Source organism: Eurosta solidaginis, chromosome 3, assembly GCF_040869045.1.
Source record: "Eurosta solidaginis isolate ZX-2024a chromosome 3, ASM4086904v1, whole genome shotgun sequence".
In the NCBI taxonomy this organism is placed as follows: Eukaryota; Metazoa; Arthropoda; class Insecta; order Diptera; family Tephritidae; genus Eurosta; species Eurosta solidaginis.
Window position 1 is genome coordinate 272,648,971 of NC_090321.1, and position 22,562 is coordinate 272,671,532.

Consider the following 22,562-nt stretch of genomic DNA (forward strand, 5'->3'; position numbering starts at 1 on the left):
GTTATTACTTCCATTTCCAAAAGTTTCGCTAAAACATATAGGGTGCTTTGTTTAAGGCCAAGCCGTTTTTATTTCAATATTTGGAAAGTTTTTGTAAAAGATACCTTTCTGCGTTTTGTAAATTTTGTTGCAGTTGTAAAAGGTTTTGTAACGGTTTTCTAATTGCTAATGTTATCCTTCAAATTGAGAGAATTCGGACCATTCAGTGTACTACTTACTTACTTAGTTAATTGACGCTTAACCGTCTAAATGGTTATGGCCGTCCAACAAGGCGCACCAGTCGCTCCTTCGCTCCGCCAACCGGCGCCAATTGGTCACATCAAGGGAGTTTAAATCGTTTTCCACCTGGTCCTTCCAACGGAGTGGGGGCCGCCTTCCACCTCTGCTTCCATAGGTGGGTTCCGATAGAAACACTTTCTTGACCGGATCATCATCTTTCATTCGCATAACATGGCCTAGCCAGCGCAGCCGCTGCGTTTTAATTCGCTGGACTATGTTGATGTCTGCGTATAGCTCGTACAGCTCATCATTAAATCTTCTTCGGTACTCGCCATCGCCAACGCGTAGAGGTCCATAAATCTTTCGAAGAACTTTTCTCTCCAACACTCCCAAAGCCGCTTCATCTGCTAATGTCATGGCCCATGCTTCTGCCACATATAGCAGGACGGGTACGATAAGTAAATTGTAGAGTATGATTTTCGTTCGCCGAGAGAGGACTTTAATTTTCAATGTACTCGTTTCTAGGAAACCAACTTCACTCCGTTACCTAACTACCACACATTATATAAGATATATGCTTCTCCGAGTTGTTTTGAAAACTTCAACTTGAACTTTTTTGAATTTAATATGAGACCGCGGAGAAGACATGTCCAAAATGATTGTCTTCATGTGTGCCAAGATTTCTGGTTTCGATTACAGTATTATACCGAAAAATAGAAGACAAATAGAAGACAGTCGCGTAACACTACAGTTCCGCACTAGCGGTTTAATGGCTAGCACTGAACAGGGCTAATCGATTGTAGGGTGGGATATTTGGCAGCCACACTTGGACCAATACACCTAAGTCCAAGCTGTATATGTTTAAACTAATCAATCAAGGGCTTCGACTATTTCAAAACCACCTACGACTGTACCAGTACCCGAAAGTGCTAAAAACACATTTTACTGTTACAAGTACCCACTACGCTTTTCGTGGAAAAAACTCTTTTATTTATCACAAAGCAACATATCAAATTTCAATGTGCAACTACTTTCTTTGAAAATTTAAATTTATTTTTAGAAGGCATCTTTTGCGAATTGCAATGTTGTTCTTAAACTGTATTATATTCGCAATTTTTTCCTAAAATTTAAGTTTACTTTCAGGCACGTTAGTAACTTAATAAGTGTGTGTAGGTGGGTTCAGCAAACCATGGACTTTCATAATAATGAAATTTTTTATTAAATAAAAGAAACATTTAAGATAAAAGAACCATATCGACTACTCCATGGGCCACACAACTCCAAACCCAATACACGAAAGTCTGCCTGAAAATGCGCTGCACATATTGCTTTTGTTCGCAGTGGTGAAGGGCGTAGAGTGAAAAGTTAATGTCAAAAAAATGAGAAAGCGTTTGCGAGAGAAATTTTTACGCTTTCAAACAATATATGTAGACTGATTATGAAAAATCGCTTTCATGGTTGTTATTGTTATTTTAGCAGTGCTTTGCCCCATGCAAGAGGTGCGACTACTTACTAATTGTCATCAATGTCCTCTAACGGGAGTCCGAGACAACTTGCAGTTTCAACAGGGTTGTAGAGATACGGGTCTCATAGACGTTGGTTCCACACTGCAATTGAAAATAATCCAAATATAAGCTGAGCTAGAGTGACGCGCGTCTACCTGGGAGGTTGTTTTCCTCAATTGCGAGTTTAGGATATTTGTTTTTAAGAACGGGCTTGACGGGGCAATCCCTGGCACAGAAGTTCGACGCCTTTTGATCGATGTCTCTGAGGGCCTTTTTATGGTCATATTCCTCGTACGGCTGAATGCTTAAGTGCCGCACCACTTCAAATTACTTACGGAGATAACTTCTTAAATTCCTACGAGGTGGGGCCTTCTTAATCAGATATCTGTTCGGATGCCCAGGTTTCGGAATATTCAGCAGAGATTGTTTGTTCAGTATTTCATATCTCTCCTTTATGGGGAATATTCTCGACTCACTGGGTAGATGATGGTCTGGAGACATAAGAAGACATCCCGTGGCAGGTTTGAGCGCAATGTTTTGTCAGGGCTGCTGTTTTCTTCATTGTGTTTCTCTTAAGCTCGGCGACCATATTGGAGACGCATAGCATACAAGCGTTTTTTTTTGTCTTTGCCCCAAGTGCTGCCGCAAGAGCCTTGAGGATTTTATTGCGGCTCTGGACTTTTGGTAAAATTGCGGCTGCCTGCTCACCAAAATAGAGATCCTAAGAGAACGTCACACCAATTATATGGACGGTAACAATGTCAGATTTTGCGAGGCAAAAAACTGGGAATATAAGGGAGATAGTTGATGGTTTCATAGCATAGTTCATCGATGGATGGGGCGGGACCTGTTGCCATTATTGAGCGGCGTAAGACAAAATAGTAACTCCTTCTGGTGATGAAAAGACTTTCGATATGTAAAATTTAAACAAAAATGAGGATAGGATACCACTCTGTGGCACCGATAACTGCCGGCACAAACTGCAGTAAAGTGCTGTGTTGCTGAATCAGAGGTTTTTGATAAGTCTAGCGCTACGAGTAGCGGTGGTGTTTTTGGTTGAGTCCACAATTTACCTGTGTGTTGATGGCACTTAGAGCGGTGGGCTATGTTCAGAAGTCATGCTGATAATTGGCAAGCCGCACGTTTCAAGTGGAAGATATGAGTCACCTACGCTAACTGATTTCTAAGGCTTTAGCAGCGGTACCTTCCTCGGTTTTTGAATTTTTCAGGGATGACGCAAGTGGACAGAGGCAGGTTGAAGATGAGCACCAGATATTTTTAAACCTCATAGCCAAGGCTTCTAAACTTCGGCAGGGCAATCCTGCCCGGGCCTGCTGCTTTGGGTGGTTTGGCAAGTTCAACTTCTTTGGCGGTGCTGATAGTTTTCGAGACAAAATTACGAAGTGAATGCAACCGAAAAACATAATCTTAATACCTTTATGTAGAAATATCTCGAAAGAAGGACCCAAAATAATAAATCTGATTTAGTATTCGGATTTAACGAGCCAAAGACCTTTCGAAAACTATCAGCTCATTTCTGAATCTTTAATTTTTCTAATTTCGTCGGACTGTGTCATTAAAATCGATTTTCGGTGCTTATTCGATGAAAACTAGCGTTGTAATGAATTTCGATAGCTTCAGCTGTTCAAAACAACAAATTTCTGTTATACAGTAAAATAAATACCTATAGAATTCATAAAATATCCTGTTTGTTTTTCTTCTTATTCCTATCCTTCGCCTTCTACTTCTTCTTGTAACAATAAGGAGACTTTTCGAAAGCTTTGTGAATGTTTATCTATGTTGTTGGTCCATTGCTGGATAGAGATCTGGTATGTTTCGTGAAATAGCTGTATTAAGATATCAGCCCGGTAACCTGGGAAACGATTTGATATAACCACGATAAATCCTATAAGTTAACCAACCCCTCTTTGCGCGATTCATTTGGGGTTGCCAGAGCATCGTCTGCTAAATAAACAGGATTCACCTTGGGTAGGTGCGGTTGACAATTGAGGTTTCAAGAGGCCAAAGCAATTCTTTTGCCTGTCGGCTTCGGAAGTTCCAGAATGAGTTCTGAAAACAACGGTTTAGTGTCTTTGCTACACTTCATCAACTTAAGTCACTAGAACTCTATGTTCTGTTGGACTCAGTATTCCGAACTTTGATTTGTCTCATCAAGTTATAAGACTCTACCAGACAATGTATTCGTAATTCTTACAGTATTGCGCCAAGTTGTTTAAGATAAGTGAACACGGCACTTTATACCCCTGTCACGTTATGCATATAATATATCAATAGTGGTGTAAATGCAGATGCCGCTATACCCTCAACCATATGAATGCCCCGCTGCATGCTTTTTAATTTGCCTCTAGGTATTTCATTTTTGTTTTTATTCCTTTTACACACAAAGCAGACCCGGCAGATGTTGTTTTGCCCTAACGTCTGCATAACTTTTAAGAAGTTTCTACCTCTTACTCTCCATTCTCTTCTCTCCCCCTTTTCCCTATCCTTTTATTAACTACTTCCGCTGTGTTTCTCTTTGTCTGCATCTCTCTCTCCCTTTCCATCTTTTCCCCCACTTTTTTCCGCTCCATCTATTCCTATCATTCTATTTTCGCCTAACTCTATTTCTCTCTCCGTCTCTTCCTTTTTCCCTAATTTCTCTTCTCTCTAGTTCATTTTATTCTTCTCCATCCCTTATAACAAGTCCCAGCTCAAGTCCCGCTCTGAGGCCCAATCGCAGTCGGTACCTGGTATATTTCATAGAAAAAAAAGTGTCGTAAATGCTATCCTAGAAAAAGGCCTACCTACATATATATACCAAATTTGGGGCAAACGAATCATGAACAGAATTTGTTCGCATAGATCAGCCTTGGTCCAATTCGTGGAAAAAAATGCAAGGAACTCTCTCCAGTTTACTGTGAAGGTATCCTGGTATCGATTTGAAATGAAATGCCACTCGAAATCTTTCAATTCTTATTATACTTTTTTTCCAAATTTTGAAGAAATTTATTTCGAATCAATTTGCATAATAATGCACTAGATTTTTAAATCACATTCAAAACATTTGTTCGAGAAATTTGCTCGAAAACCGGATCACGGCCGTGAAATTTTCAAATCACTTTCTCTGGCAGCACTGCTTACGATTTGCAGTTGCAGCGAGTGTTTGCGCCTAAAGGTATGCTATGCACTTTTTAGATGATTTTTGTCAAAAAAGCAAACACTGATTGAAATAAACATTTAATTTCATACACAAAGGAAAGCTGGAAAAATAAAAATTCCACTAATGCAAACACATAAATGAACAAACACCCATATACATGTGGACAATCATAAGTAGTATGTGTGTACTAAACGAAACCCACAAAAAAGTCATTAATGTGATACGTAAAAGTGACAACAAAGTGCAATGACAACAACAAAAATTAAAACTTTACACTAAAAATGAGCAAACTACAACAAAAATAATTGACAACTCAGCAGGAGCAGCAAGCGAATAGCAACAAAATAAATAAAACAACAAACAAGCTAAATGTTCTGAATGAAACTTTGTAAAATCGAACAACTAAGGCAAGTAACAGGCAAAAGCAATAGCAGAAACAACAACAAAACAAGCAACAACCAGCAGTGATTTGTGTGTGTTCAATTTCCCTGCAAAAAATGCGCTTAGTATAGGTGTAGTCCGGGATGAGTCGCAAAGGAGTATTTGACTAATGCCAGTGTTGATCTCTTAGTATGCGTTGAACTGTTCCCTTTTGTGGGAGCATGTCCTATGAAGAGACTAATTGTACCCATTTATACGAGAACGGAAACGATAGGACCAAACCCTTTTTTTATTCATATGGGGACAAATGAAGACTAAGCTCTTATCTCATCGAAAGGTATTAGTTTTCGTATGATACAAGGCTATGTACATTTTACACGCAATATTAAAACTTCCAAAAAATTGTTAGATACATTTATGTAAAAAAATTATTAAGTCACCTACTCATTCTAAGAGATATGAGTCGACGATAATGGGACATATGTTCCAAGTCATTTAGGTACGATATAGGGCTCCGCATTTTTCTTAAAAAATTCGAATCAATCACCTATAACCTTTTTATAAGCTTTTACCTACTTTCACTTGGCTGTTGTCCGTAATCAAATCTTGCAAGTTAAATTTGATACACTTCCCGGTGTCCGATTGAGCATACATGTATAACTCCGATGACAATGCAATATTACTTTGTGAGAATTCGATAAATTAATCGATAACAGAGCTATCGGTAAAGATTTGTATTCACAAGGGAATAAAAGCCTAAGTCCTCAAGAACGCAGCTAACTTCGCTTTGTTTGTGTATGCAACACACGTAGGAGTTAGGCCGTTATCACTAAATGTTGCATACTTTTTGTTGCATACTTTTCTGCGAACTTGATTTTGTTTTACAGATTTTTGGCGATGGAGCAGAGATCTGCAATGAGTAGTTGTAAACTTAACGCGACATAGGCAAAGTCGCAATAAAATATGATTCTAAGTTAGTTAACACTCGAATAGAATAACTTGACTGTTCAAAGTTGAATTCGAAGAAACCTTGTAATGTTGATGCATTAAAAAAATTGATAGGATGAGAAACGTTACAAATAACTAAGTAAAGATTGCATAACTAATTTAAACAATATTTTACCCTACTAAAATTAAAAAAAAAAAATTCACGTTTAAATTAAATTTAAGAAAAAAGCTTTTCTTAGAACAACCTTCTATTACTTGTTAATAAAACGAACTAAAAAGTAAAAAATAAAATTAAAGAAAAAAAACCTTTTTTAAAAATAAGCTTTTATTATCTATATATATAAAAAGAAGTGTACATTTTGATTCTCACTCCATAACTCGAGAACGGATAGAAAGCTTGACATGAAATTTTTAGGAAAGATACAGGAAGGAGAGATGATGGTCAGTTGATTTTGAAATCCCAAATCGGTTTAGCCATTCTTGAGTTAGACTGAGACTCGGAGTGGGACTGGGACTGAGACACGGAATGGGACTGGAACAAAATACATACCACCCTCTGGAACTGGCAATAAGAGATGAAGAAGAAGGAGAAAAACTTTAGAGAAAAGAAAAGAGAGAAGGAGACTGAGAAAGAGATAGAATGAGACGAAGATGGAGATGAAGCGAAAAAGACGGAGGGAGGAGTGAATAAAAAGATTAGGAAAAAGTGTAGAGAGAGGGCAGAGTTAGACAGAAAAAGCTTATTAAAATGTATGCACATAGGCCAAATTTAGAGCAGAACAACGTCTGCCTGGTCTGCTAGTTGGTTAATAAAATTAATTAAAGCGTGTTACACTATGAGAGCAAGAAAAGGAGGTCCTAAATGTTCTTAATTATGCCATCAAAATTTAACAAGCTTTTTATTAGAACAATTAGGACTGTGATATAAACTGTAACATTTAATAATTTAGGTGTAAAGTTGTAATGTTATAAATATATAATTATGTACAATATGGAATTTTTTTGTCGCAGGCGAAAAAGCCTAATTATCGTTAAAGGTTACAATGAACTTATAAAGTGTTATATTTCTTTACAGTCAATTTATTTCTTACTTTTCAGTTAATTTTATTAACCAATAATAAAATCTTATTTTTAAAAAATATTTTTTTTTTTCTTTAATTTTATTATTTAAATCACTTCCTTGCCGTTTTTTCTTATGTTTCTTAAAACGGGCTACATATGTAGATTTCAACCTGACTAATCCCAGCTGTACCCATAAGGGCTTAGATGGGATTAACTATGCCCCAATGTAGATAAAAGAGATCAATCGGAAATTGCTCTCTTTAGGAATTAGCCGCACTATTTTTTGCAGGTTTGTTATATGTCCCAAGCGCAGTAGCATTTAATTGCATACATACATACGTAAATACAGAGATGCAATTGTGCTTGTGTGAGTATAAAAGTTTTACACAGCCTGCCTGCATGCTTTTGTGTACATTGCCCTGATTATATCACATAAATATAGGACGTAACGCGAATTATGCGTACAACTGCCAACAGTAACGACTGCCAACAACGATCAAACAAAAACAAGAAAAAAAACGATGTAGTATAAAAACTAATAATATCTAATAATAAAAACAAAATGTATGTGTGTGCAAAAAAAACTTAAAAAGAGAAAGTAGCACAATTTTTTGCACAAAAAATACAAATTATTGCAAAAAACAGATTATCCAAAAAATATTTAAAGTACGTTTTCACTGTTGTTAAAAGCAACAACAGCTGAACTGAAATAAGTAGTAGAAAGTTTAAGTGTTGTATTGAATTAAGTAATGAATTAAATTAAATTTTCACGCACTGCTGCTGTTTAAAGAGCTTAATTGAAATATTTGCGCCTGAAAATAGACTGCGTCAAAGTTGAAAAAGGGAGCGCGTACGGAAGGTGAACACACGGTTTCTATTTTTTTTGTAAATAAAAGTAAATGAGCCAATGTCCACTTTCAGCAAATACAAGTTTAAAACAACAACAAAATTAAAAAAAGAAAAAAACAAGCAAAAATTTAAAAAAACAACAATAAGTCTTAAACATAACCAACAATTAAACATCAACAACAACATATTTCAAAGCAACAACAACAAATTTGAAACAAACCAACAGCATAAAATACCAACAACATAAAAAATTAGCATCTTCATCATAGCTCTAAATACTCAATTCACTGCCAGTAGGAACAGCAACGTGGTAAATACTCTCACTTTCAACATCCCCAGCAAACGAATTACTTTTGTAATCTTCGTTTCATTTTCTATGGCTGCTTCGTGTTTCATACATCATTAAATTGCCAAAAAATTTTAGGCAAGTAATATGAAAAATCGTACGACACAATTTGTTGTTGCTGAAATATTAAATTCTAACTGGGTGTGACGCTGACAAACGCTGGCAGCTTAACAATAGGAGTACAATAACAACAAAATAACAGCGAGAGCAATAAACATAGCAGCACTAATAATAACAACAAACAACAATTAGCACAACAACAAACATAACAGCAGTTGGTCAGTCATTAAAAATTGTAGTGCGTGTAAAAGCAAAAAAAAAAAAAAAAAAACGCAAAATATACAAAAAATTTTGAAAATTAAAAAATTTTGCCAAATCAAAATTTTATGAAAATGTATGTAAAATATTGGCTGCAAACATTTTACTTGATATTTAAATCAAATTTGCAAAATCAAGTGAAATCGAATTTCAACTAAAAAAAAAATATATATTTATAATAAATTGGCACGATTTTCAAAGAATTTATGTGGTTTCACACAAGAGAATAATTGAAATAAAAAAAATCAAAACAAAAAAGGAAGAAATTTAAATAACAAAGAAAAAACACTCGTAAGTACCAAAACAAAATATTTATATAAAATATAAGACCAACTATAAAAAGCTTCCAGTAATTTTAGGCAGCACAAAAAAAAAAAAAAAAAAAAATAAATAAAACAGCGAGCAGCAGAAAAAAATATTTATTAAAAAGAATTAAACCACTAGTGGCTACAATCTCGCCCACAAAAACAGATAAGCATGCGCTTATAAAATTGGTTATTATTATTATAAAACAAAAACAGTGTTGTGCGATTAAAAAATAAGTAAAAACTAGTCTAGCTAAAAAGTTTAAACAGTCGTTGCGCATCTTTAACAACTAACGAATTTCGTGGTTTGTTGTGTTTTTTTATTTGATTTAACTATTTTTTCACGAAATCAGGCACCCAAACTGTTACTTCTTTTATAATAAAAGTCCTTCAGAAAAAATTATTTGCGGTAATTTTGTTTGTCTGAAAGAAATTGTTAAATGCGTACTTTTATTTTTTAAGAACAGAATAAAAGTCCGGCTCTATAATTATGGAACGACTCATCCAAATGACACTATTTTTATACCTTTCATTAACATGAAATGGTATATTAACTTTGGTCCGATGTTTGTAACGTTGAGAAATATAGAAGATAGACTCACCATTAAGTATACCGAATTGATCAGGGCGACGAACTGAGTTGATATAGCCATGTCCGTCTGTCCGTCCGTCCGTCTGTCCCTTTGAACGCAAACTAGTCCCTCAAATTTTGAGATATCTCATTGAAATTTGGCACAAGGATGTATTTTTGTATTATATTAGACATTTGTCGGATCCGGTAGGATCGGACCACTATAACATATATCTCCCATACAACCGATCGTTCAGATAAGACGATTTTGGTTATTCCTGCCGCAATTTAGAAAGTATAAACGCGAAACTCGGTGATATATATTCTAATATATCATAGAAGATATCCTGAAAAAATCACTTTGATCGGAGCTATATATAGTATATATCCCATACAACCGATCGTTCAGATAGAAAGATTTTTGGCAATTTCTCCCTGAATTTCCAATATAAAAACGTTAAGCTTGCTGATATTTATTCTAATATATCATAGAAGATTTCATGAAAAATTCATTTCGATATATAATATATAACCCATACAACCGATCGTTCAGATAAGAGGTTTTTTTGCTACTTTTTTATTTTATATTTATCTTAAAAATCGTTTAGGTATGTACATCTGTTCACTATATATTTCTTATCTTTTACATCCGATTATTTGGAGATTACAAACGGGATAAGATTATTGTTCAGCCCCAATCATGAAAGGTATGAAGTCTTCGGCACAGCCGAAGACAATCCCGTCCTTACTCGTTTGCATACAGAATCTTTCTTGTTTCGAAAGAAAACAGTGTATCAAATTTCAAGGCAATATCTTAAGTTGATCAAACTTTATGGCCAAAAAACAGGTACAAGTTTACTAGGGAAAAAATTAGTATGGTACTATTAGAGTTGGATGTAGTTTTTCTATGACAAATTTCTGGAATTAGTAACAACAAGTAAGGAAGGCTAAGTTTGGGTGTAACCGAACATTATATACTCAGCTGAGAGCTATGGAGACAAAATAAAGGAAAATCACCATGTAGGAAAATGAACCTAGGGTAACCCTGGAATATGTTTGTATGACATGTGTATCAAATGGAAGGTATTAAACGGTATTTTAAGAGGGACTGGGCCTCTATAGGTGGACGCCATTTAGGGATATCGCCATAAAGGTGGACCAGAGGTGACTCTAGAATTTGTTTGTACGATATGGGTATCAAATTAAAGGTATTAACGAGGGTTTTAAAAGGTAGTGGTGGTAGTTGTGTATGTGAAGGCGTTTTCGAGTTATCGACCAAAATGTGGACCAGGGTTACCCAGAACATCATCTGTCGGGTACCGCTAATTTTTTTATATATGTAATACCACGTACAGTATTCCGCCGAGATTCCAAGGGCTTTTGATTTCGTCCTGCAGAACGTTTTTTTCTAAAGTTATATTCTGCGTCTATAAACCAATCCAATTACGATGTTTCATCCCTTTTTCGTATTTGGTATAGAATTATTGCATTTTTTTCATTTTTCGTAATTTTCGATATCGAAAAAGTGATCGTGGTCATAGTCGGATTTCGGCCATTTTTTATACCAATACAAAGTGAGTTCAGATAAATACGTGAACTGAGTTTAGTAAAGATATATCGATTTTTGCTCAAGTTATCGTGTTAACGGCCGAGCGGAAGGACACACGGCCGACAGTGTATAAAAACTGGCCGTGGCTTCAACCCATTTCGTCCTTTTTCTCACAAAACAGTTATCGTCCTAGAATCCAAGCCCCTACCAAATTTCAATGTTTGTTCGACTTATGGCATTAAAGTATCCTAGATAAATTAAATGAAAAAGGGCGGAGCCACGCCCATTTTGAAATTTTCTTTTATTTTTGTATTTTGTTGCACCTGGACTTGAATGTTGACATAATTTAGTTATATACTGTAAAGATATTAAATTTTTTGTTAAAATTTGACTTAAAAAAAATTTTTTTAAAGTGGGCGTGGTCGTTGTCCGATTTTGCTAATTTTTTTTAAGCATACATGCAGTAATAGGAGCAATGTTACTGCCAAATTTCATCCTGATATCTTCAACAACTGCCAAATTACAGCTTGCAAAACTTTTAAATTATCTTCCTTTAAAAGTGGGCGGTGTCACGCCCGTTGTCCAAAATTTTACTAATTTTCTATTCTGCGTAATAAGTTCAACTCACCTACCAAGTTTTATTGCTTTATCCGTCTTTGGTAATGAATTATCGCACTTTTTCGGTTTTTCGAAATTTTCGATATCGAAAAAGTGGGCGTGGTTATAGTCCGATATCGTTCATTTTAAATAGCGGTCTGAGATGAGTGCCCAGGAACCTACATGCCAAATTTCATCAAGATACCTCGAAATTTACAAAAGTTATCGTGTTAACGGACATACGGACGGACATGGCTCAATGAAATTTTTTTTCGATACTGATGATTTTGATATATGGAAGTCTATATCTATCTCGATTCCTTTATACCTGTACAACCAACCGTTATCCAATCAAATTTTATATACTCTGTGAGCTCTGCTCAACTGAGTATAAAAACATTCAGATGACTATAAAAGTTGCAAATCTAGACATTTAGAAGAATTTATTGGTGAAAAATTCGCTTCATTTGGATGAGCCCTTCCATAGTTATATGGCTGAACTTTTATTTGTCCCTAATAAAAAAATCCGAATTTAACTAAACTTATTTTTGGACCTAAAAAATAAAATTCGGAGATTTTACATTTATTTCTGTAAAATAAAAAGGATGCATTTGTAATTATTTGGAGCTTTTCGGCCGATAAAATAAAGACAAAACACAAGGTTTCTCTTTTCCTCCTACGCGTTTCGATGAAATTTTTTCATCTTCATCAGGGAGAATTCAATTTATAACATTGAAACTTTCAACATCTAACACATAAATAAACAAAACTTTACATTTAATTCACTGCCTCCATTCATGTTTCCTGCTTCGTCCATTGGATGATTCGTCATGAAAATGCTAATGGGTATCCACGGGATCCCATACACTTTCGTTTAGTATAATTATTTCAGCCGCACTTTTTCGACTCAAGAAAAGAAAATAACATTTAAATCCTGCTCTTAAAGTGAAATGATTTTTTTTAATGCAAAATAACCGCAAGAAGAATCACCTCCTATGAACACGATTGCAATTATATTGATTCATTCTCTCAAGCATTATTAATTTATTCCTTAAATTTATATTTGTGAGCCGAGCTCACAGAGTATATTAATTTTCAAATTTCACTTTAAGCAGCAAACTGAGGATTTAATAAGGACTGGTACAGAAAGTACTGCAAATTTAAAGCTCCTTTAAGTTTATTTGTAATTACAAAGTAGGCTTTGTGTTAATTATTTCTGAAATGGTGTTTTATCATGACGTAATAAAGCCAGACAGGTTAACAACAAACATTTGACTGCCCTCATAATCCGGTCATGAGCAGGGTTGCCGCTAATTTAAATTTTTAGTAACCAGAATTTTCCCAAAAAGTAACCAAAAGTGGAAAATGGTAACCAAACCGAAAAAACGTAAAAACAGAAAAAAAATTAAGAATACATTTTTTTACATAAAATTTGATAAAACAAAAACATAAAATCATGTTATTACACATTATACTGGATTGGTCCCCATACAAAAAAAGTTGATCATGTCCGCCCCTAAATTTAAAGATTATGTTGAGAGGATTTCGGAATTTTTTTATACTCAGCTGAGCAGAGCTCACAGAGTATATTAACTTAGTTCGCATAACGGTAATCCGTAACGGCATAAACTAATCGAGATAGATATAGACTTCTATATATCAAAATTATCTGGGTGAAAAAAGAAATTCATTTAGCCATGTCCGTCCGTCCGTCCGTCTGTAAACACGATAACTTGAGTAAATTTTGAGGTATCTTGATGAAATTTGGTATGTAGGTTCCTGGGCGCTCATCCCAGATCGCTATTTAAAATGAACGAAATCGGACTACAACCACGCCCACTTTTTCGATATCGAAAATTTCGAAAAACCGAAAAAGTGCGATAATTCATTACCAAAGGTGGTTGGTAGGTGCGTTGACCTTATGACGCAAAATAGAAAATTATAAAAGTGTTAGACAACGGGCGTGGCCCCGCCCACTTTTAAAAGAAGGTAATTTAAAAGTTTTGCAAGCTGTAAATTGGCAGTCGTTGAAGATATCATGATGGAATTTGGTAGGCACGTAACTCCTATTACTATATGTGTGCTAAATAAAAATTAGCAAAATCGGATGACGAACACGCGCACCATTACAAAATTTTTTTTTTGTAAGTCAAATTTTAACAAAAAATTTTATATCTTTACAGTATAAAAGTAAATTATGTCAACATTCCAATCCAGTGATGATATGGTGCAACAAAATACAAAGATATATGAAATTTTCAAAATGGGCGTAACTCCGAAAATTACTATCGAAAATTACGAAAAATGAAAAAATGCCATAATTCTGTACCAAATATGAAAAAAGAGATGAAACATGGTAAATGGATTGGTTTATTGACGCAAAATATAACTTTAGAAAAAACTTTGTAGAATTCGTGTGACACCTACCATATTAAGTAGAAGAAAATGAAGGCGAAATCAAAAGCCTTTGGAATCTTGGCAGGAATACTGTTCGTGGTATGACATATATAAACAAATTAGCGGTACCCGACAGAAGATGTTTTGGGTCACCCTGGTCCACATTTTGGTCGATATCTCGAAAACGCCTTCACATATACAACTAAGGGCCACCCCTTTTAAAACCCTCATTAATACCTTTAATTTGATACCCATATCGTACAAACACATTCTATAGTCACCCCTGGCGATAACCTTGTGGCGATGTCTCAAAAAGGCGTCCACCTATAGAACTAAGGCCCACTACGTCTTAAATAATCATTAACACCTTTCATTTGATACACATGTCATACAAACACATTCCGGTTACCCTAGGTTCATTTTGCTAAATGGTGATTTTCCCTTATTTTGTCTCCAAAGCTCTCAGCTGAGTATGTAATGTTCGGTTACATCCGAACTTAGCCTTCCTAACTTGTTTTTAATTTTTTTTGATCCCTCGAAATACTGCCAGAAAGGTTTCGTTGTAACTTGGTTATTTGAGATACGATTTTTAAAATTGATATGTCATTATTTTGGCATTGAAAAGTTTAACATTTCAGTTTAATTCCTTTTAAGCTGTGAAGTCGTTTTCACACGATTAGGTCAGCTAACAAAGTTGTACCCCCCCAATGTATCCTTTTTTCCTCAGCAAACGGAAGTACTTAAAAATTCAAGAAAATGTTGCTTTGAAACCATATTACTAAAATAATAAACAAAGAAGTTATAGCACTTTCAATATTTATTGCAACTGTTATTTTACCTGATTCTTATACTTAGATCTGAAACTCATGATATTTTTGGAGGAAAAATTATTATTAGGGTTTGCGTTGAAAAGTCAATAAATATGTGCCAAATATCATGAATAGGGGAAGTCAAAGTAAATAAGTGAGTCAAACCTGTTGTTTCGTATTTATAATAACAACACTATGCGACAAAATCAACTTTTTCCTGGGTATTGGACAAAACCCACTTTTTTGTAGAGATTGAGGCTTAAGTAAACAAAGTACTATCTCCGTTTTTCGAACTTAGCCCCCAAAAAATAGATGTCGGCTTACGAAGTCCGAAGTTCGAAATTCTACATTTCGGAATTAAATTTTTTTTTTTGTTAACGCGTTCAGCAAATTGAAAAAGTACAAATGTGGTCGTGGTCCGCTCTTTTCCCTTATTTGAAGGGCTGAATTCTTTTTATGAGAAATTTGGTATAACAGCTGTTATACGAGGTAAAATTTTGTTAGCTGACCTAATCATGTGAAAACGACTTAATAGCTTAAAAGGACATTAAACGGAAATATGAAGCTTCTCAAGGCCAAAATAATGACATATCAATTTTAAAAATCGGACGTCAAATAACCAAGTTACAACGAAAAAAACCGTTTCGGCTGTATTTCGAAGGATAAAAAAAAAATTTTTAAAAAATTTTTCCGAAACCCTCTCAACATAATATTCAAATTTAGGGGTTGGACATTAGCACCTTTTTTTCGACCCAGTCTAATGTATATCCATGCTAACAAAAAAAATTCAAACAATGTAACTGTTAGCATTTTATGAGCATTTTTGAATCTGCAGAACATTTTGTACCAGTCCTTTATAATAGAAAATGTACATATATAAAGTGTCAAATAAAAATAAGTTGCTATGAACTAAAAATATTATTTGGCCTTCACGTTCAGTGATCAAACTTTCCCGATTAACAACTTCATCTCTTTTACAGTTGCAATTTACGATGCATTTATAAAGAAAATGCATTTACGGCGCACAAGAACTCGCCTCTACAAGGGAACTTAAATTTATGAATTTAAATTTAAAAACATTCATAAAAAAAGAATACTTCCATACTTTTTTGTGTATAACTTCGCGTAAAATTGTTTTACAAGCGAACTTCATAAAAACAAATAAATAATATTTAAATTAAAAAAAAAATTGAACTTTTGTAATGCAGCAATTTTATAACGACGAAATTTTTTGATAAACGCTTTTTTCGTTAAGTGTTTATTTTTTATAACTAACGTTAACAATTTTCTAACGAAATACTTAATTAAGTGCGGTTTTTAAGTCAAATAAAATTTAAGAAAACTGAATTTTGTGATTGGAAGATTTTCAGGTTACTTGATTTTTGAGTAAGTGAAATAAAGCCAAAATCGGTTATAGTATTTAGTACAGAAACAAGCTTAATAAATTTGAGGGCAATCAAGTTTATTTTTTCACTATAAAAAAAAAAATGCAAAAATAAAAATAAAAAATTAAACTAAGTTAGTAAATAAAAATTATAAGCTGTTCGCACAAGCGGGTTCATCACTATTAATAATAAAAACTAAAGTAATATATAGTAATATTTATGTACAAAATAATACAAAAGAAAAAAAATATATTTTTAAACAAAACTAAATTAAAAAAAGAATGATTTTAACAAAAACAAAATACAAAAAAAACTAATATGTTTAACAAACCAAAACAAAAGCTACTAACCTGAAAAAAAAAAAAACAAAAGAAAAGCGTACATAAAACAAGCGCGCGCTAAACTCAACTACTTCAAATTGTTAACTACCTAAAATTAGCTATAAAGAAACAGTGGAATACTAAAAACTAGTTTTTAGGGCTAATAAAATAATATAAATGAAAACAAAAAGTTAATCAAGCAAGCGTAACTTCTTAGACTGCATTAATTCTACCTACAACCTTGAGCAGTTGCGTGTTTTAATAATCCCTCAAACGTGGCTAACAAAAGTGAAACAATGTGGTCCAATGCTTTGTGTACATTGGGCGTCACTAAACCCTTATGTCACTGCCTCAGTATACGACAAGTGGCAGCTGCAGCGGCAGCCAGTCAAGGTGGTGCCATCACCACCGGTCCATCATCAGCTTCCAGTAACACTGCCGGGGTAATTAAATATTTTTTTGTTTGTTGTTATATATTTTGACTAACTTCCTGGATATCTAGAGAATTGAAACCTGAAATATAGTTTAAAACTCGGTGACAGTGCAATGTTTGATCAAAAAATTTGAGCTACTTAACGCACAAGTCGAACTATTTAAAAGACTATACCGTACCGTCATGGTTAGCCTCCTGAGTGTTGCAGGCGTTGTAGAATTCCATCTCGTTGGAGGCCCAACTCAATGCACGTCCTTGCATACTTTTAGGCGTACGCGATTTTCACCACGATTCTTTTAGAATTTCAGGCGTATGCGAATTTCACCACGATTTTGAGCTGTGCAAATTAAGTAGCTGACAAACGAGGTGGAACTCTCTTGTTATGATGCAAGGTGGAATTCTGTTGTTTTCGCCAGTGTTGTCAGCGAAATTCCACTAATTCTATTAAATCTTGCTATTTTAAGCAAATAAATAAAGATAAGAATTTTCACTTAGGAATTGCTTAAATTACTAATCAAAGTTGCAATTGCCTTTTTGTAGGCAGTACTAAAAAATTGAAAATAAAAAGATGATAAAAAAATTGTAAGGACTACCTTTATATAAATGGACCAAAAAATAGAAGGCAATTTTTCCATTCATACAGACATAGTCTTGTTGAATTTTGACTAAAAAACTTTAACAATAGCTCTTGTAAAAGAATTTTGGCATTTAAAATTATAAAGGTAGAGTGCGTGTTTAAATTTTAAATAATCAATTAGTTAATCCCAAGTACATGGTTTGCCTTAAACTGAAAGATTGCGCTCCACCTTTATAGTTTTAAATCCCAAAATTCTTACAAGAGCTATTGTCAAAGTTTTTTAGTCAAAATTCAACAAGACTATGTCTGTATTAAAGGAAAAATTGCCTTATATTTTTTGGTCCATTTATATAAAGGTAGTCCTTAAAATTTTTTAATCATCTTTTTATTATGTATTATATACATCATATCATTTTACGAACCACTTGCAGCACACCCACACCAAGGATCGTTTTCTCATGTAAACTTTAAAATTTATCTGCTCTATGAACACAAATTTTATTCACAAAAATGTTTTTATCGAGCAGCTAAACCACAAAGTTTACTTGAGCGAACATTTATAAATTCTATATAGGTATGGTCAGTGCACTAAGCATTCTGCTACCGCAAAGTTGTTTTCTATATAAGCAACTGGTATTTTTAATACGGCGATGTCCTACGAAATATCAATTTCCAGTCTCTGTATCAGCATCATATACACAGCATTATATACACCACAATCGTACCAGATGCCATACTAATAAATATATGCATCAGGATCATACCATTCAACGCGGTAGTCAGCCTCTGCCTAAGCATTATCCCAGATGGTAAATGAGTTATTATAAACACCAATATGATACCATTTGACATACTTGTTAGTTTATACAACAGTTTGTTGATAACAGCCTTCACCGAGTGCGACCAAGTGAAGATATTTACCGACATAGTGTGGATTAGGCTTATAGCCTCATTATGTTTATCTGGATCAACCGGCTGAGCTGGTAGGTGCCGTATCTCATCGAAGTGCTTACGGAGATGTTTCCTTATCCCTCTGGGAGACGGGGCTAGGTCAGGCATTTATTTGCTCGGATTCGCCACCTTGTGACAGATCAGCAAAAACTCTTTAGGTTGAGCTCTTTTGCCTCACTATGTAGGTGGTGTTCAGGGGTCATAAGGCATGCCGTGGCAGTTCTGAGTGCAGTATTTGGCACGCCTACAGCCATTTCAATTTTTTATTTTTAATTCAGGCGACCAAACCGGTGACGCTTATCACATGAGCAGTCGACAATTTCCTTGCAAGTTGTGCTGCCGGCAAGCGACTTGAGCATTTTGTTCTGGCTTTGTACTTTAGACACGTTTTCGGAGGCTTGCGACTTGAAATAGTGTTATTGAAAGCCACCGCTAAGATCTTTGGATGACTGACAGGCATACGCGTAACGCCCTCGACAAGAATGTCTAATATTTGCGTCATCTATTCCTTAAGTATCTTAAATAGAGTGGCCGTGGGCTTGGTCGGCAATAGTTTCAGATGGTGCGAGGTGAAAAAAAAAAACAGAAAGTCTGGTATATCGGTATCTGGTGTATGAACAACCGTACTTCTGATAAGCGATTTCGTTGTTACGCTTGTGATTTTTATTCAGTTGCTTATTATTGTGGTATGTTAATTTATATGACTAGTTTGTCAACAGGTGTGATGATGATGTAGAGACTGGCAATTGATGCTTCGTAGGACATCGCCGTGTTAAAAATACCAGTTGTTAATATAGAAAAAAGATAGAACTCTAACTTGTTTGGATTCGTGGCAAACTAGTATTCTTCTAGTATACAACTAGTTGGTTTGACTGCTGGGTAGTTTGAAATTGTTAACACCAACAGTGTTTTATGATCTTCACTAGCTTTCCACTAGTACTAATTTTATAATTTTTAATTGGATTAACAATTTCGAGGCAAATCAAACTTTTTTCAAACCAAACACAACATTTTACAAATCAAATGTAACGTTTTCCAGTTCAAATAAAAATACTTTAAAATCAAAGTAAAGCCACTCAGCATTTAGGTGATTCAATTTTGAATTTCCCTACATATCAATACAATTTGATTACTCTTTCTGACCAAATAATGAGTTATCATACAATTGAACAAACGAAATAATCAAATATGAATACTTTTGATGATGAAAAACTAAAAAGCATTTTTCGATCACTTTTTGGAATCTTTTTTGAAGTCCTTTAATGACTAAATTTTAATATTTCATAAAAACCAACAAAAAGAATAATCAAATATGCTTACCTTTGATGATCAAAAACTGGATATAGTTTTTCAATCACATTTTGGAATCATATTTGAATTAAACGTGTTTACTTTAGGTGATCAAAAATTTATAATCATTTTTCATTCAGCTTTCTGAATCTTTTATGAATATATTTGTTGACTGAATAATGAATTTTATACTTGTTGAAATTTTAATTTTCATTAAAAATTTTATTTTTTTCACATACACATATTTTCTCAATCATGAAGCCAAGAAAAAATATATAAAAATTTTATTATTTATACAAAAGATATTCTTCAAGACAAAAATAATGTAATGCCGCTCGTGAACGAAGATTTCCCCAACCATTTCTCCCCTTCAGCTTCCCAGAAAATACATAATGATTGGTCAATACATAGGTTGTGAGCTATTTGAACCCCAGGTAAGTGAAACTATCTTGACATACCTGGATACGGCTTCAACATCCCGTATCGTATCCGTATTTTTCGGTCAAGTATGTTTGCGAGTTAGCTGTGGTTCGAATAGTTCATTTTCGCATGCTTTCTTCCCCTGATGAAATAAGATTATTATGTAGTATCCTATTTTGAATGAGATATGAAAATAAATGCATTATAATGGCATTCAAAAATGTTTCAAAAATCTCAACCAAAACGATTGAAATATATTAACGAATATGATCAGAAAATGACTGTGAAAAGCAGTCAAATATTACTCTAAAATTATTAAAGCTCAATTTTACAATGATATCAAATATGAATTAAAAGCGTTTCGAAGTAGGAATCATAAATGATTATTCAAAAATAATCACATTTATGGTACATTTTTCTCCCGACGATACGTTAATTTTCGAACAGAAAATGCTTTTAAATTTGAATGTTTTTAATCATCTTGGGGTATGATATTTAAATATCTTTTGATCAAAATTTTCAAAAAATGCTGGCTGGGATGTTGTTTGTAAACAAAATTTACAAAATTATATCTTTAAAAAATTAGGTGTTTTTTTTTTTTTTGAAAATGGTATGACTGGTTTACTCACACAACACAAAAAAATGGTTCATAAAGCTTTTTAAAATGACGCTTCCATACAAACTCCTAATTATATGTACTTTATAAACCATTTTTTATTTTTTATGAACAAGTCTTTAAAGATTTATCTTTCAAAAACAGAAAAATTATGAAATAAGTGTGGTTATATTATTTTAAAAAAATCATTTCAAATATTTGTTCTTTAAATTAAATGGGGAAAAAATATTCTACTAGTCTACCTCAATATGCTCATAAATTATTTAAATATTCAGCTTGGCTGAATTATCGTCAAGTCTGCGTAAAGCTCATATAATTCATCATTATACCTCCTTCGACACTCGCCGTCGAATCACGGATAGAACTATAAACCTTCCGGAGAACTTTTCTCTCGAATACTCCAAGAGCCATTACATCTTCTCTCGACACCTTCCATGATTCCGAGACATACATCAGGACAGGTATTTTGAGTGACTTATAGAGCGAGAATTTTGTTCGTAGAGAGAGGACTTTACTTTTCAATTGCCTAAAGGAACACTAGTTGGCAAGTTATTCTCCGTTTGATTTCTAGGCCAACATTGTTTTTTCTTTTAATGCTGCTTCCCAAATGAACGAAATCTTTCACATTTTCGAATTTATATCCGTCAACAGTGACGTAGCTACAAAGGTCACAATGACAGCAACTACTTCGTCTTGTCCAAATCTACTGCAAGACCCACTTTTTTTTTGCTTCTTTATCTTCGCCTCCATGTTTGAACAGCCCGGCGGGTATCCCGTCATTACTTGGCACGTTGTGATTTTTTAGCCGTGATATTGGATGCCGGGGAGTGTTTTTCATCATCGGCGATCGCGGTATCGGGTTCGTCTTCCCCACACTCTGTACATCAGTTAACAGGTCGCCATTATCGCCTACAGGAATCTGTCCCGGTCTTGAAACCTTTTGTCATTAAAAGAGCATGAAATATGTATGGTAACCGAAAATAATAATATTTTTTCGCGATAAATATCAGGGGTATAGTTCGCCAAGCCACCAAATCAATTTGATGTTAGTTGTTCGCCCGCTTTCAAAAAATAAGAAAATATATACTCCGAAAATTTAATTTTTACTCCGGCGAAGTCGTTTGCTCAGGTAACAGTTTTAAATACTCCGAACACATGGTAGCGAAATATGAGAGAAATGTAATAAATCGAAAAACTTCAAAAGCGCTACGTCATCAAACTTTTTTTTCAAATTCGATTACAAATACAACAATTCCGGGATCTTGACTCATTTGATTATGATATTTGTTCACTGAATAATGAATTTTATACTTGTTAAAATTTTACTTTTCATTGAAAATCTTATTTTTTTCATATACACACATTTTTTCAATCATGAAGTTCAGAAAAAATATGTATATAAAAATTTTATTATTAAGATAGTCTTCAAGACAATATAATGCAAATGCTGCTCGTGACCGAAGATTTTCCCAACCATTGCTCCACCTTCGACTTCCCAGAATACACATAATAGTTGGACAATACCAAGGTTGTGAGCTATTTGAACCCCCGGTA

At 34.2% G+C, this 22,562-nt stretch overlaps 1 protein-coding gene across 4 annotated transcripts in view; it reads left to right on the top strand.

Moving 5' to 3' along the window:
* Nucleotides 1-22,562, top strand: part of Drep2 (DNA fragmentation factor-related protein 2) — a 74,369-nt gene that overhangs the window by 23,794 nt on the left and 28,013 nt on the right. Inside the window, exons 2-3 of one of the 4 annotated variants that reach the window (XM_067776515.1) lie at nt 4,980-5,355; nt 15,997-17,164. The exons of 1 other annotated variant lie outside the window; for it this stretch is intronic. In XM_067776515.1, coding sequence (XP_067632616.1) covers nt 17,018-17,164 — 147 coding nt within the window. In that variant the 5' untranslated portion in view covers nt 4,980-5,355; nt 15,997-17,017. Of the gene's footprint in view, nt 1-4,979; nt 5,356-6,347; nt 9,503-14,927; nt 17,165-22,562 lie in introns of those variants that run through there. 2 more of the 4 variants (XM_067776517.1, XM_067776516.1) reach the window with 2 other exon arrangements.